The following is a 14,740-nucleotide window of genomic DNA, read 5'->3' as shown; positions in this document are numbered from 1 at the left end:
GGTACAGTACCTCAGCGGACTGAAGACGGCGTTTCGACGACCAAACAGGTCAGTTTTAATCTGAAGCTAGACTTTAAAAAAAGTTTTTCTGTCAAAACTAACTGGTTTTGTCGTCCATAGCAACTGGAGGACGTTGAGGACAAACTGGTGACCCTGTCTGACAAGATAACCATGTGTGAAAGAGTCCTGAATGACTTGAAGGATCTGAGTGATATTCTAGTGGTGAGCTCGCCCCCCCTTACTTTTTTTGGACTCTGGACCCTCTTTATTGCAGATTTTGAAGGTTAACCTAAGTTGTGTCCCACAGAGGAAATCTCTCCAGGATGTGTCCTTATCACAGAAGTGACCAGAAGCAGAAAACCTGTGTTTTCTTTTTCTCTATTAAATTTTATGCTATTAAATACAATTATAATAAACTAATTTAAATCAAAGGAGAAAAGATTCAGTGACAAGGATAAGGTTTTATTAGTATTATATTGCTCTCAATTCAGAAAGTTATTTATCATATTACTTTATACGAAACAAGCATAAGCAAACATTTTCACATTATACATTCTTTTAAAAAATACAAATCCTTAACAATTCCTCACTCTTTGGGTGTCAAGACATTCCTTTGGAAGCATATAGTTTCCTCTCTCTCTCTTTTAAATATTGCCCATTTGGAAAAATGTTGGAGATGGCAGAAATTCTGCATCTCAATTTCCAAAAACACTGAGGCTATGCATTTGTGAGCAAACAATCTGCTTCCAAACAAATGTCACCATCAGTGATTTGCTGATGTTACAGTTTCAGGTAAACTTCAGCTGTAAAGTTTGACTTTCATTGGTGAAGATAAGCCAACAAATTATCCACATGTCAAATTTAAATATGTGAAAGGCTGAGATGATTACAGAAATTGGAGTGAGCCCAAAATGAAACATGTACCCATATAGTGTAAAAATAAAAGGAAAAGCTGCTTGCATTTGACCAAAAATAATTCTTAAAACAGAATCATTCATTCACTAAGTACTCCTTCAAACAAATCCAGTTGGTTTTTAAACCAGTTACCTCGGAGGCAAAACATGTATAAGGGATAGATGTGGTGCAACATTCATGGGAACAGTACTTGGACACACTACAAAGTCCAAATTCACACCATGCTAAATGTGAAATATGAAATGCAATACACTGGAGATCAAGAAGCATGCTTAACGTATGCACTGGAAAGGTAACTTTTGCCACTGGAGTTCTGCATATACGGTTGTAGCAGAATATGTCATGGAGGGAGGAATAACCTTTTTTTTTTGTCTTGGGAGTCAGTATTTAAATGTGTGAATGCCACTGAAAATTGCATAGTTGTGTTCATTGACGGTATGCATGTATGCAAATGTTTATTGGTATTTATTGGTGGTAATGAGCGTGGCTCCTGGCAGTAATTTCATTAAGTGCCTTGACAGGGAAATGGTGAGTAAATTATTACAATATTTTGCAATTCAATGGAGCAAACTTCAGATTTAGACACTCCCAATATCGAATACTGCATACGTGGAATGGTTCTTAGCACAAAATGTGACTGGAGCCATTAACAACATATCTAACTAACTTCTTGGCACCAGTGAATGAAGGGAAAGCTCCAATCCCGCAAATTATAGCACAAAAAAGCCAGTTGATCCCTACAACCTGGAACTAAAATGCATCTGTTATGTAGGTGATTTTTATATATATTCTTTTTAGAAATGCTGCATATCCATTCATGACATTCCAAACATTTCAGCTGGAAAACAACAACACAGATCAAGCTTTTCTGTCTCTGATTTTTGCCTGTGTGATATCTCATGCTGGAAGTGATTGCCTGAGACTCAATGAGGATGAAGGTGTTGGCATGTCAATGGCAAGTCTGTAGCAGAGACTGTCAAGGCAAGGAGGCTCATAGAACAGTTAATGTTGTAAGGCCAAGTAGCTCTACACTCTACTATACAGGGCATAATGCCTTCTCTTTTATCATCATTGCATTGTGTCCCATATGAAACAATACTGTTAAATTATACTCTGAGCAGGGGGCGATGTGTTACATATATTTTGTTACTATGGGGACTGTACAGAGGCCCAGCTGCTTATAGAACTACTCAACTAAACACAGCAAAAACTCAAAACTACTCTGCACAAATGTGGCTGGGAGAAGAATGCAAGGATATAGGGGGTATACATTAGCTCCAAACTCTGAGAGTTAGTAATTCAAAAGTCTATACAAAAATACAAATTCTAGAATAATCTACAAGTTTCTCAAAGAGGTTTACACTAAAATGTACTGTATATACACTGTCGCCAGGACACCATCTTTTAAATGCTACTTTACAGCAGTTGTATACAAAAAGTCGGTAGTGGTGCTGCACCTCAGCAAACAAGCTGTCAGATTACTCACTTTACAAGTTAGTGTGCAATAAACAGGGAAGAGTGCAGCAAAAACGTAGGGCTACTGCAAGTGTGGGGCATCTGGTAAGGAAAATGCATGTCTGAGTAACAAATTAAGGGAACCAGGACCAGTCATGACTTGATGCATCCCTGAGAGGGTCACAACCCTATAAAACATGGGATGTTGACAGTAGTTCCTTACGGTTTCATTGTGGACACTTTTTGCAAACAAGCAGATCCTAGAGGATAATTTGCTTCACTGTGCAGTCTACTATAGGTGCCTCTTTTCTCAAACTTGCTTTTAGCAATACCCAGTACGTTCTTCAAAGGAAAGCAATTCAGTAACAAAAACAGCTCAACTTAAAAATACAACAAGTGATTGGAATAAATTAATAATAGATTTTTCTTAGAGATTATCTTGAAGATAATAGTATTACCAGTATAACGAAAAAATCAAGCATTTAAATAAATTAACATGTACAATTTTTAAATTAGTTTAAGTTATAGGCAACTTATTGATGTATTGACTTAATTTCACGTAAAGAGACAGGCAGATTTGATCACAGGTTTTTCTCTCAATTAGTAACTGTCAGAAGAAGTAAAAAAAAAAGAATCATCACATTTTCTGGACTACACTAGTCTTACTAGAATAACAAAAATACTGAGGAAATCACTTCATCTTGTATGACAGCTGTATGAGGAGTTATGTGGCCAACCCCTTCAAATTCTTGTTGGGATCGATGCTTGGTAAAATTATAGCAAATTCCTCTAATATACAGTGCACTCTGGTCAGTTGCATACCAGCTTTAAGCATTTGTTAGGACCTGTGGTACAGTACAAGGATATACAGACAAGTTTTGTTTTCCTGCTCAGGTGTGTGACCTTCAAGCCAGGAAAATGGAACTCTTAAGTTATCAGTGCTTGGACAACACTCGCTTGTTTCATTCAAATCAGAGTGGATGTCAAAGGTTGTTATATACAGTTTGATAATGTTTTTAACAAAGGATCTACTGCCTTTTCCCTGCATTAATTAGCATTAACCTTGCTAAATCTCAATAAGCAAACTAATCCTGTTTCTAAAAACTCAACTACTGCAATGAGTCTCAACAGAGAGTATTCATAGTTTGTGTATATATGTTGCACAATGCCATACAGAACAGAATGCAGTGCAGGTACAGAGGGTTCGGAGCACACACTATATAGGAAGAAAGACGAGGCGTCACAGAGGAGCGTGACTTGAGATGTGGGTGGAATCGATGCCTGTGGATGAGTAGGTGCAACAGAAAACGTATGGTGCCAGACTCAGAAGGCAGCTCTTCTAAGGATTGCCATCAGTGGCCATGTTGAAGTCATCCGCGACGAGCAGCAGAGCCTCAATGTTGGCAGCTGTCTCAGGGCTCTGCAGGGAGAGGAAGTCCGAGACGTCCATATTGGCTAACCCGTCAGATGGGGGAGGGTTGGTAGTGGCAGTGTTGCTCACTATCCTGGAGAAAGTCTGAGCTGAGGAGGAGGAAGAAGAGGGGGCCTCCAGGCTCACCTCACCCACCTTAGAGGAAGACTCGGGGAGACAGCATGATGAGGATGAAGTTGCTGGAGCTGGATGGTGAGGAGGCTCTGAGGGCTGGGATAGTGGGGGAGGAGGGGGCTCCGATGGGTGCTGCTGTGCTGGGGCTGAAACGATGGAGGAGGCACTCTTTGAACTCTTCTCTTTAGCCGAGTCCCTGCAGGCACACTGGCACTGGCAGGATTCCTCCTGTTTGATGATGATGACTGGCAGGCTGAGGCCGATCTGCTGAACTGAGTTACCTGAAACAGACAAAAGTGAGCAAGTTTATAGCAATCCTTTATAATATGCTTTCCAAATGTCCTGCAAAAGAAAATATTTAGGATAAAAAAAATTAAAGGCAGGAGGTGAGAAATTACAAACTGCTTGGTAGAAGGTGGCATTCACCACTTGTTGGCTGAGTTAATGCTACACATACTCACAAAATATACAATTAATATAAAGTATATGTATAAAATATATCTGATTCATTAATCAATAATGACCAATCATTACTCAGCCCAAGATGATATCACTATTTCCAGCAAGGCCCTTACACTGTGGAGGAACAAGCAGTACTCGATTTGAACAGGTCTATGTCATCCTCATGTTACTTTCTGACCAATACTACTTTTTCTCCAGTTTAATACATTCTCCTCTAATAGTTCCTGAATGTTTTGAATGCTATTGGTCCTGTTCTGTTACTTGTCAGTTTTATTATCAAATATTATAATGGGAGACTGTCTCTAGCACTGTGCATTAACTGGGTGTCAGCATCTTGAAATTGCATTTGTATAATAAAAGCATTGTGACAGTATAGTGGAGTTCACTGGAGACAAATCTATTATCTAATTAATCCTATTAAACCTAAGTACTCCACTGGATGGCAAAACAAATTTATGATTTCAATATCCATAAAATGAAGAACCATAATAATTCAGCACACACTGACTCACCAGCATTTCCTCCAACTGGTATGGCTGTGGTGAAGAAAACTTTTTCCACTTTTGGAGCTCCTTGATGTGACTGTGAACAAACATTGAACACCACAGTTCAAGCAGGATTTTAAAAAGCTAAGGAAACTATATCACACAGTATCATGAAATTGCTTCACCAGAATTGCCTGCTGTATCAAAGGGATGTGGTTGTGTTGAAAGCAATATTGATAAAAAGCTACTGTCAATACTGAGTCCATTCTGATCACATCTCTACCAATTGTTGTACTTAATGTGATCTTTTGTTAAATTAACATTGCATGAGCAAATCTATGTAAGATCAGATGGCAAAGTGCAACAAATCCCAAATTTGCACTGCAATGCACATGGGAATGTGTTTTTAAACTGAAGAACTCATTACAAAATCAAGACCAATGCAAATCAAGTCACCATTTTTTTGTACAAACACTGTGTCGGAGCACTACTCACTGCTTGCTCTGGGTTCTGCTGGCTGCTGGCAGCACTGCTGAGGATCCACTGGAGGTTCTGATCAGACATGACCAAGCTGGGCGGCAGCAGGTTCTGGGTGGGTGCTATGGTGATGGTGGCAGGGGTGGGAGCCAGACCAGGGCCAGAGTTAGCGACAGGGTTGGTGGCCAAAGGCACAGGTTGAGCCACAGCTGCCAGAGCATCTGTTGTGGCTGCAACAACAGACACAGCAGCAGTGCCTGATGCTGCAGTGGTCAGCGCTGGAGCCACTGTGGGAGGAGCAGAGATGGGTGGTGGTAGAGGAGTGGTCTGGGTGGCACTGTCCGGCTGCAGGAATGTGGGTGGCAGTGCCACGTAGTGCTGGGATGGGGCATGGTTTGGTGCTTGGACAGAAGCCTGAGCAGGCACATCGGAGATCTGCTGTGGCCCGCTTAGTTGCATGAAAGAGGGAGGCTGTGCAGAGCTGACAGTCGCAGTGACAGAGGCAGAGGTGGAGGCCTGAGAGGAAGAGCTCTGACTGGGCTGGGAAGAAGCCTCCATGACTGCAGTTGTGTGGGAACATGAAGATGAGGAGGTAGGATTAATAGAGAAAGAGATGAGAGACGAGGCATCAGTCACTCCCGGCTGGGTAGAGGTCTCTAGGCAGAAGGGTTCAGCAAGGCTCTCTAAAGAAGGAAATAAAAACTCCATCAGACCAAGAACCTTCGATACAAGTGGAGGTTTTGAAATTTAAGGTTTTGAAATGTTGTTACCGTTGTGATGGGCATCATCTTGGCTGACACTATTTTCAGGACTCTGGAACATGAGCTCAAAGATTTTCACAGGTGTCACATTGTTGAGGTCCAAATTTTGAGCCTGTAATAACATTAAAATTAACAAAAGATTTAACGAATACATTAAGTGACCTTACTAAGTATCACAACAGCTGGACACGCTTGTTTTACCTCAATGCTTATTACAATGGATACAAAATGACATGTAAGCTTAGATGTCAAAAAAATATGCCTTTTAATTCACATCTTTACTGACAGCTCCTCTACATCTTCAATCAAATGTGTGAGTGACAAAGCTGAACCAAAGGCAAGACTTACATTATGGATGTTCTCTCGTAGCTCTGAGTCTGTAGAGATGAGGCTCAAGTCACTGAGGCACAGCGAGTGATTTGCATCCTGTAATTAAGAGATGAATAGGTCCTAATTAAACTTGCCACAGGATCAAGTGCTGAGTCATGCAAACATGACAGGGGAGCAAACCTGGAAAAGAATGTAAAGAATGCAACACCTACTGCATTTTTATGTAATTGACTAGGTTTTACTTAAAAGGAACAGTTGAGCACAAAAGATAAACTAGTATTTAGTGATGACAATTAATAACTATTCCTTTGAGGAAGACATGCAAAATGTGTTTTCATTGGAGTAGTTTGAGCTAAAGCTGTTTCTTTTTCATTATAACTAAAAAGATTTATCATAATGAGGAGTAGTGTGAACCCCTCTAACTCATTTGCAAACATTTGTAAATGTTCACATCATGCAGGCGTGTTTTGTTTTTGACTGACATGCACTTAATGTTGTGTGTGTATAACACAAGTTGTAAACAATTCACCAATTTCCAAGAAGTAATACTATGAAGATGAAAGGGTCATGTTGCACATAGCGAACAAGACCATAGTGCCAACATGAAGAGAGAAAGTGTCCAGCACTAAGAAGTTGCTGGCCTGTGACTCACTTCAGAGAGCGGGTGGGTGAGGGTGACGCTAAAGGGCTGTCCTTTGTCATGGCCCCGGATGTGACTCTTCAGACTGTACTGGCTGCTAAAAGTCTTCTCACAGCCGTCACTGGGACAGTTGAATGGCTTCTCACCTACAGAGACAGAGATAGAAGATGTAAAAAGATAGAAAGGTAAGAGTTAATCTTTACTGTTAAACAGTCAAGATAAAAGTTGGTACTTTATCTTTAACTTTGGAAGAAACTGAAAAAACACACATGCACTAACTAGCTCCATGCATGTCAGATAATGCCCATTAACTGTACTATGATTTAAACATTATATTTCATTGATTTATAGGATATACAACTAGAAACACAGGCACACAGCTTGAGCAAGCACTTGAGCAAAGAACTTGGCCTCAGCTGACTAACTGGAAACTTACAACTGGATTATTTGTCCAATCAATACAAGTGTACATGAACACACCCTTTTGAATTTCTGCTCTCTAACCTAGTATGGAAATGGTAAATACAAAACAACACAAAAATGTTTTTGGCTGCAGGAAAAATCTCTTTGGTTAGACTACTCAAATTAACTCTGTGTGGGAGGCACTAGTGACAATGTAAATGCAAATCAGGCATAACTGAAAAATAAACATGTCCTTGTTCAAGCTACCCTAGATAAATCAAGGTTACATAAACATAAAACACACCACTAGTATGTACCTGTGTGAGTCCGTACATGTGTTTTTAGGTGATGACTTGCAGCAAAAGCTTTGCCACAGCCATCATGGTCACACCTGAAGACAAAGACAGAAAAAAATAATGTTAAAAATGCTTCAGACCACAGGCAAAAAGACAGTGATGATTGTTCAAGACAGTGGAGTTGATAACTCATTTACAGTAAAGCTATGCCCCTGCTAGAAAAGTAAGTACTCTTGACTAATCATATACATATACTGTATCCTCTAAAAGGAGTGGGTTAATCCTGTTGTGATAATGGAAATGCTCACCGGAATGGTTTCTCCCCAGTGTGAGTGCGAATGTGCTTCCTCAGGTCGCTGAGCGTGGTAAAGTACTTTGTGCATCCCTCCGATTCACAGTTGAATGTCTTGCCTGTGTGAAGTCTCTGGTGTGCTTTTAGTCTGAAGAGACAATCAAGTGTGTTTCATTACACCACAATGGGAGACATGCAGAGATACACTAACTAAGCAGAGTGGCTTTAAATGGCATCTGTTGATTGCTGCTGCTCTTAATTTAAACTGTCTGCAAAGCACATGAACAAGACAGTTGAGTTCACATTCAGGCAGCAACAGAATCTAATCAGACAGGGAAAACAACTGAGCAAAGTACACACATTCTCTCAGCGGTGGTCGTATGAAAGAATCTGGGTGGCACGAAAGAGGCGAGAGGAAAGTAATGTTATTAAAAAGACAATCCACCCATGTGTGGCATTGCTTTGCTGCCCTGAGTAACAGCCTCTGACAAGGAGTTGATGCCAGTGGCACAGCTCCACCAAGCCCCAGACATGTTGTCATAGCAACTGAGCCAATAGGGACCAGAGGGCTCGGATGTGAAATGGTTGAGATCACGGCAAAATCTAAATGCTGAAAATGTCATGAGCGAAGCACATGTCTGGCATTTGCATAAGAACATGTCTGGCATAAGATACACAGTGTCTGGAATGACCAAAATCTCCCCCCTTTACAAAAAGTTTGAGTTAAGCTAAAGGGGCAGAAATTTACAACAACAAAAAACACTACAGGATTTAGACACACAACAACAGATCTCTTGTTACCTGTGCAATGTCCCCAGGTTGGGGGTGTTTGGATTAAAGGGGTATTTTCATTTAGGGAGGATGGGTAATTAGGGGGCAGCTTGCAGTTAGGGAGGGGACTGTTGTTTTACTTTCTATATTTTACCATCTAGCATCAAAGCACCATGAAAACAGTACCATGAGGAGAAATAAAACACAACACAACAAAGCTGCAGATAGGCTCACCTGTATAGTGTGTTGAAGGCTTTCTCACAGCCTTGCACATCACACTCAAACGGCTTCTCCTTGGTGTGAACACGGACATGGATCTTGAGACTGTATGAAGTGAGGAAGGCCTTTCCACAGCCCTGTTGATTACAAACGAATGTATACTCGCCACGGTGTGTCTTCTGGTGTGTTCGCAAGTTCCCCGCCGTACTGTATGTCCTTGTGCAGCCCTCAAACATACACTGGTAGCGCTTCACCTGAAAGAAGGAGGAGAGGAATGGAAGGTCATTACCTGAACACAGTAAACTGAAATCACATTGTAAACATGAACTAAACAGTCTTTAACTTGTACTTCGAAAAAGCTAGGGAAAAAGTAATTTGTGAATTCAGCTCAGAAATAACCAGCCTTGCCATACGATGAAGTGACAGTCTGAGTCAGTGTGACCTTTCAGAGGGGACTTCAACTCAATGACTCAGCTGCCCGTCAGCACATGAAGCGAGAGAGCACAAAGGACAGCGGTGATGCCTAACCCCCCATCCCCAATGCAAAACATCCCATCCAATTCTGTTTCACAGCTGAACTTCATTGCAGTGTGGCAGTCTCCTGGTCTCTTCTCACACAAAAGCCCTGAGGCAGTCCATTCTTTTCTTCGAAAAATGCTACCCTGTACTGAACATAAAGCATGAGGGAGAAAGCTTGTGGCTGGCCACCTCGACAGGAGAATCTTCTCTTTCAGCAGACATTATTCCTGTAACTTACTGCCTTGTTCCTCTTAGAGATGTAAAATAAAAATACATATAACATAATAATTTCCAACTGTGTCCCATGAACATGACTCTCAAGATAAAAGACTGCATGTTTACCCCAGACTGCATCAGATAAAGCAGTTCTCCACTTTGCTGCGTAGCCAGTAAAGTTGGAAAATTAGCAAGTGAGAGATTTCTTTTTAATAGAAATGTAATTTTTACACAAAGTAATAAACGCACCTCTAATATATGTTAATGAAACCTTCAGGATATTTGTCTCCCAACAGTTTTAGCCAAACTTCATCCAAAAGCAAGACAACTGAAATAACATTTTCAGCCTAATGCTGAATTTAAACAGCAAAATAGCCCTACCCCCAAAAAACAACCTGACTGTAAAGCATAACATAACTGTAAGCACTAATGCATCTACATGTTTCATTGTTGTTTTTTCACAGCATTTAACATTCCTCACAGTGCATGGACTGATGTCTTTGTCAACAGGGAAAATAACTCATGCATCAGTGAACACCCCACAATGTTCATGCATCCTTCATTTCAAAACACATGCTCAGGCACATTAAGTAACATTTACTGTAAAAAGAACAAAACTGAGTGATGGGTAGTCTAAAGCCATTCATTTTGATTTTAAAGATGTGGGAGCTCATTTGTTAAGCAAACATCCATGCAAAGCCACTGTGGGAAGCCTGCTAAAGCTTGCAGCTCAGTGCTGTATTCATCTCCCACACGTTCGTGACTCTTCCCCACCACCAGTATGATCACAGTGAGAGAGCACTGTATGCTTTGGTCTCTGACATTCATAGTGGAAAATACCACTCCATTACAAATTAAATGGTTATGTGAGAGAGAGTCATTAGATTTTATTCTGACACCTATTGAACAGGAGGCTAGAATTTTCCATTTGTTTATAGGAAATGGCAACACTTGGGTGCCCCATACTCCTCTCATGCTTCTGAATTGTTAAATTGCTTTTTCTTTGTAGTACACACTGGATTGAATGCACACAGCAGCATCATAAATTTAACCACATCACAGCTCACATCAGCAGTTATGTAAATGTTCCATTAAAAGGCAGTAAGGTTTTAAGTGCAAAGCCAAAATAATATTTGACAAAATACCCAGATGGAGTTAATTTTATTAGAAGTGTCCTCCAGTTTCTGCTGTGTATGCTTTTGTTAAGGGATAGTGAAGTGACAGAAGTGACTGGTTTAGTTTACTGTCCCCTTGGAAATTAATTCTGTGCCTGTGGCAATCGTCGTAACAAAGCCGTAACAAATTACATCATAACATTATAACACTGGCAAAGACCACATCTAACATTATATACAGATTAAACAAATACGGTGCCTAGTGATCAGCAATAACACTAAAACCCAACCATCACACACACAGTATCATATTTCATATTTTGTTTGTTTAGTGATGCTATGCTGGTGGTTTAAAAAGACCTGCAGGCACAATACCTCAGAGACAGTACCCTCAACCTCATATTAACAAATCATTTTCACTTAAAAAGGGGATGTGATACATCACCAAGAATTGTCTGTCTTTTCTTATGACTAAGAACCAACAGAACAGTGTTGCACCATTTTGTTGATGTTGTGTTCTTGTTAGAGATATTTTATGCAGTTTCTTATTGCTTAGAGACAAGAAAATGTACCACAAACTCTTCACAAATTTGCAATAAAAGAGAACCAGTATATGTGTCTGTTCCTGTACCAAGAAATTTGTTGAGTGGGGACTACGTTATTCCCTGCAGTCCCTCAGCTCCCTGCCTTGCATTTGGCAAGGACCAGCTGCTTTACCAGTGCACACTTGCTGTGCTGTCAGATGGTTTTATAGTGCACTTCCACTAATTAGGCTGGGATAGGTGTCAAAGTATGTCAAATTTACCACAGGAACATGGATAGGAGGCAGAGTGGGTTGTGAGTAGGCAAAGCCAAGGTCTAACACTGTGGAAGCAGGGTGACACCATCTTTGAGGTGGTCAGGTGTATCTAAGCCAAATAAGCAGAGCAACAAGAGTTAGGCTGCTGGGGAAGCTCATTCTGAAAGACTTTCAAGCAAATTAACGTATCTGCAATTAAAAAGAAGTGAGTCTATTTGTCTCAGGTTGTAAGACCATTAGGACATTAGAAAAATCTTTAAACCATTTACTGTTCCATTAAGCAATGAGCTGGAATAAGTAGACAAACTTCCACAAACAAAACCAAGAAATTACCTCAACAATAACCAAACAAAACTAAGCATTATCTCAGCAGTAATAGCTGACCATATTCTATTGAAATGCTACCCATCTGTGCGTGGTAACTGGTGTGTGAAAATAAATTTATGCAACATTCTACTGAATGATAATCACAAAGCTTATAAGCAAGAGGAAGCTGCTTATTGAAATCTGTGCGCATCTATGAGCATTCAGAAACTAGGGTATCTTTTCACTGGCACATTAACATTTCATCAGTATGTAGCAGCTGTATATCATTTGGACAAGATGCACTTATTTAGACTTACCTCTCGCTGCTTGGTCTCAGGGCACTCAGAGTGCAGGGTGAGCGTGGCCCCCTCTATGTTGCGTGGCATGGGGGTGGAGCCTGGGTTTATTGTGAACTGGATCTGGTCTGCAGAAATTGTGTGGTGCACATAGCCCTGTGACATGGCATCAGGGTCGGCCATGAAGGCCAAAGAGCCCTCCTCCTCATCTCCATCACCCTCCCCCTCAGTCAAGAAGGTTACTCCATCTTCGTCCCCTCCACAGTGACCCTCCTCTTCGCCCTCCTCATCCAGCCGGATGGGATCCCGCTCAATGAGCACTGTGGTGCGGTCATACACCCGACCAGAAGACGACGAAGGCTCAGCGATCAAGTCATCATCTTTGTCAAAGTGGATCTTGTCTTCTTCTTCTTCGTCGTCCCGCTCCAGGTGATCCACCTCCACCTCAAAGTACATGGGCGCCTCCGTATGAGGGCCATTCTCACTCATGGTCCCTGGTGCCTCTCCTTCCTTGGCAAGGAGGACTACACACTCACACTGTTAACCTGCCTGAAAAATAAATTACCAAAATAACTTTTTTGTTGTCGCTTTTGTTAAGCAATAGAGTTTGTTTATTTAAGTCAAGAGTAGTGTGTGGCATTGCATTGCAAGTTATTTGTGAAGCACTTTTCAAGGACAGGACAATTCAAAGTGCTTTACATAAGACATAAAAAATAGAACGATAAGATATAAGAGAAACACAAATTGTTATCAAAATACACAGGATTAGAGTGCACTGCAAGATATATATGAATTGCTTATTCAGTTAAAGGCAGTGCCAGATGAAAACTATTTAAATCTAAATTTAAAAGAGTGTGTTGGTACAGACTTGATGTCTTCTGGGAGGTTGTTCTGGATATACAATGTATGAAAAATTAATTCTGCTTCTCTATGTTTAGTTTGAATGCAGGCAATAAGCAAACCTGCCCCAAACATGGCAGCAGAACAAAGTATTGATGAGCTATTCAAGTTTCCTTCTCCAACAAATTTTCATTGATGGAGAAGGCATAGATGTCATTCTTCTAACCAGGTAATTTTTAAGGGAAAAACAACCTATCAGACAGGAATTAATATTCACATTGGAATATATAATAAGTATATAATAAAATAAAAAAATATCTAATATTTAAACATGCCTGGGGGTGGTATTGCTAAAATGATCATAACATGAGACCTACTGTGTTTCTAGAAAGCACCTTTGTCATCTTGCCAGCAACTAGCCACACATATGTGCCATGTCTAGAAAGAGGCTTTGACAACATTAAATACCTACATAAATACGTTCGTCTACTCCTAAGTCAGACTTCAATGTGTCATTGAAAAACGCCATGTTCCCTCTTAATATCGCATATTAACCCTGTTAAGAGGAAACTATCACATCGGGCTCTAGAAGTTTCTGATTCAAATGACAGAAGTCACGAGACAGTAGAGGCTAAACTCAGCCAACAAACTGATGATTTCTAGCCGAATATAACTCCTCAGGCTGACTTTCATGAAATGTTATGAGTAACTTAGGAAAGATGTCACACTCACACGACAATGTCAAGTAACTTTTCTGAAGTCGACATAGCTGGCTAACGTTTTACAATACTGCGGGGTTTGTAAACAGAATAACCTGATAAACAGTAACCATAACCGGTAACTTCCAAATTTAAGTCGTTTGAACTAATTTCATGTAACGTTACTGTTAGCTGACTGTGTTACAATTCGCTGGTTGATTATTTACCTGACGCTATTTCACAAAGTACATCTTGGTCATATCGTTACTAGCCTCATATATGTCGCTAGCTTGCTAGCTGCTACACATAGATGCCAAACCGCACGTAGTTCGTGCATTTTCAATAATAAGTCTATCGTTATTCGTATATCTTAACGTGATGTGGCTTGATTGTAGGGTCAACACACCAGTCATTTTTTTGTCTTAAGTCTGAGCCCCAGCTAGGTTAGTTAAATGAACGTTAGGTAGCTGGCTAAATTAACTAGCAACGATTTAGCTCATACGTTAGCTGAGCTAGGGAGCTAGCTGGCTAGTAACGTTAGCCAGCTCACTGTCGACAGCTTATATTACCCATCTTCTATGCGAGGCGGATAACAAGCTCTGCGTTATCAAGGGATAAACTAGCACGCTGAAAGGAAATGACATTAAAATATATTTACCTGTTTGGAAAGTCAAGCCTTATCTCTGTGCTTTGAATGTTTAGCACTTTCTTCCTATCCCCTCCCTAGGATACCACACAACGTCACAGACTCACAGCCATTCGTGATGTATTATGGGAAATTAAAGATCATAATTAAAGCTAAAGTAAAACACGAGAACATTATTCTTTCTAAACATGAAACATAACTTTTTCTTCCTGTTTGGCAAATGTGATTCAATGAGGAGAGCATCTAGGCAGACA

General features: G+C 40.4%; 1 protein-coding gene across 2 annotated transcripts; it reads right to left on the bottom strand.

The window, feature by feature from the left end:
• Positions 1 to 441: 441 nt before the first annotated feature.
• On the bottom strand, positions 442 to 14,596 carry mtf1 (metal-regulatory transcription factor 1). 2 transcript variants are annotated; one of them, XM_018698560.2, is made up of 12 exons: positions 14,499 to 14,596; positions 12,324 to 12,851; positions 9,067 to 9,305; positions 8,078 to 8,209; positions 7,791 to 7,864; positions 7,084 to 7,217; positions 6,450 to 6,527; positions 6,111 to 6,213; positions 5,359 to 6,023; positions 4,891 to 4,960; positions 3,938 to 4,197; positions 442 to 3,790 (listed from the first exon to the last, which is right to left on the bottom strand). In XM_018698560.2, the coding sequence occupies exons 2-12, from the start codon at positions 12,789 to 12,791 to the stop codon at positions 3,710 to 3,712; spliced, it is 2,304 nt and encodes a 767-aa protein (XP_018554076.1). In that variant the 5' UTR covers positions 12,792 to 12,851; positions 14,499 to 14,596; the 3' UTR covers positions 442 to 3,709. The 2 variants fall into 2 exon arrangements, with proteins under 2 accessions (XP_018554076.1, XP_018554070.1); XM_018698554.2 differs by having other exon boundaries at positions 442 to 4,197.
• Positions 14,597 to 14,740: the final 144 nt, after the last annotated feature.

This window comes from Lates calcarifer, linkage group LG15 (genome assembly GCF_001640805.2).
Source record: "Lates calcarifer isolate ASB-BC8 linkage group LG15, TLL_Latcal_v3, whole genome shotgun sequence".
Classification (NCBI taxonomy): domain Eukaryota; kingdom Metazoa; phylum Chordata; class Actinopteri; family Centropomidae; genus Lates; species Lates calcarifer.
Note: the sequence above shows the minus strand (reverse complement) of the source record. Positions and strands in the feature narration are given on the sequence as shown.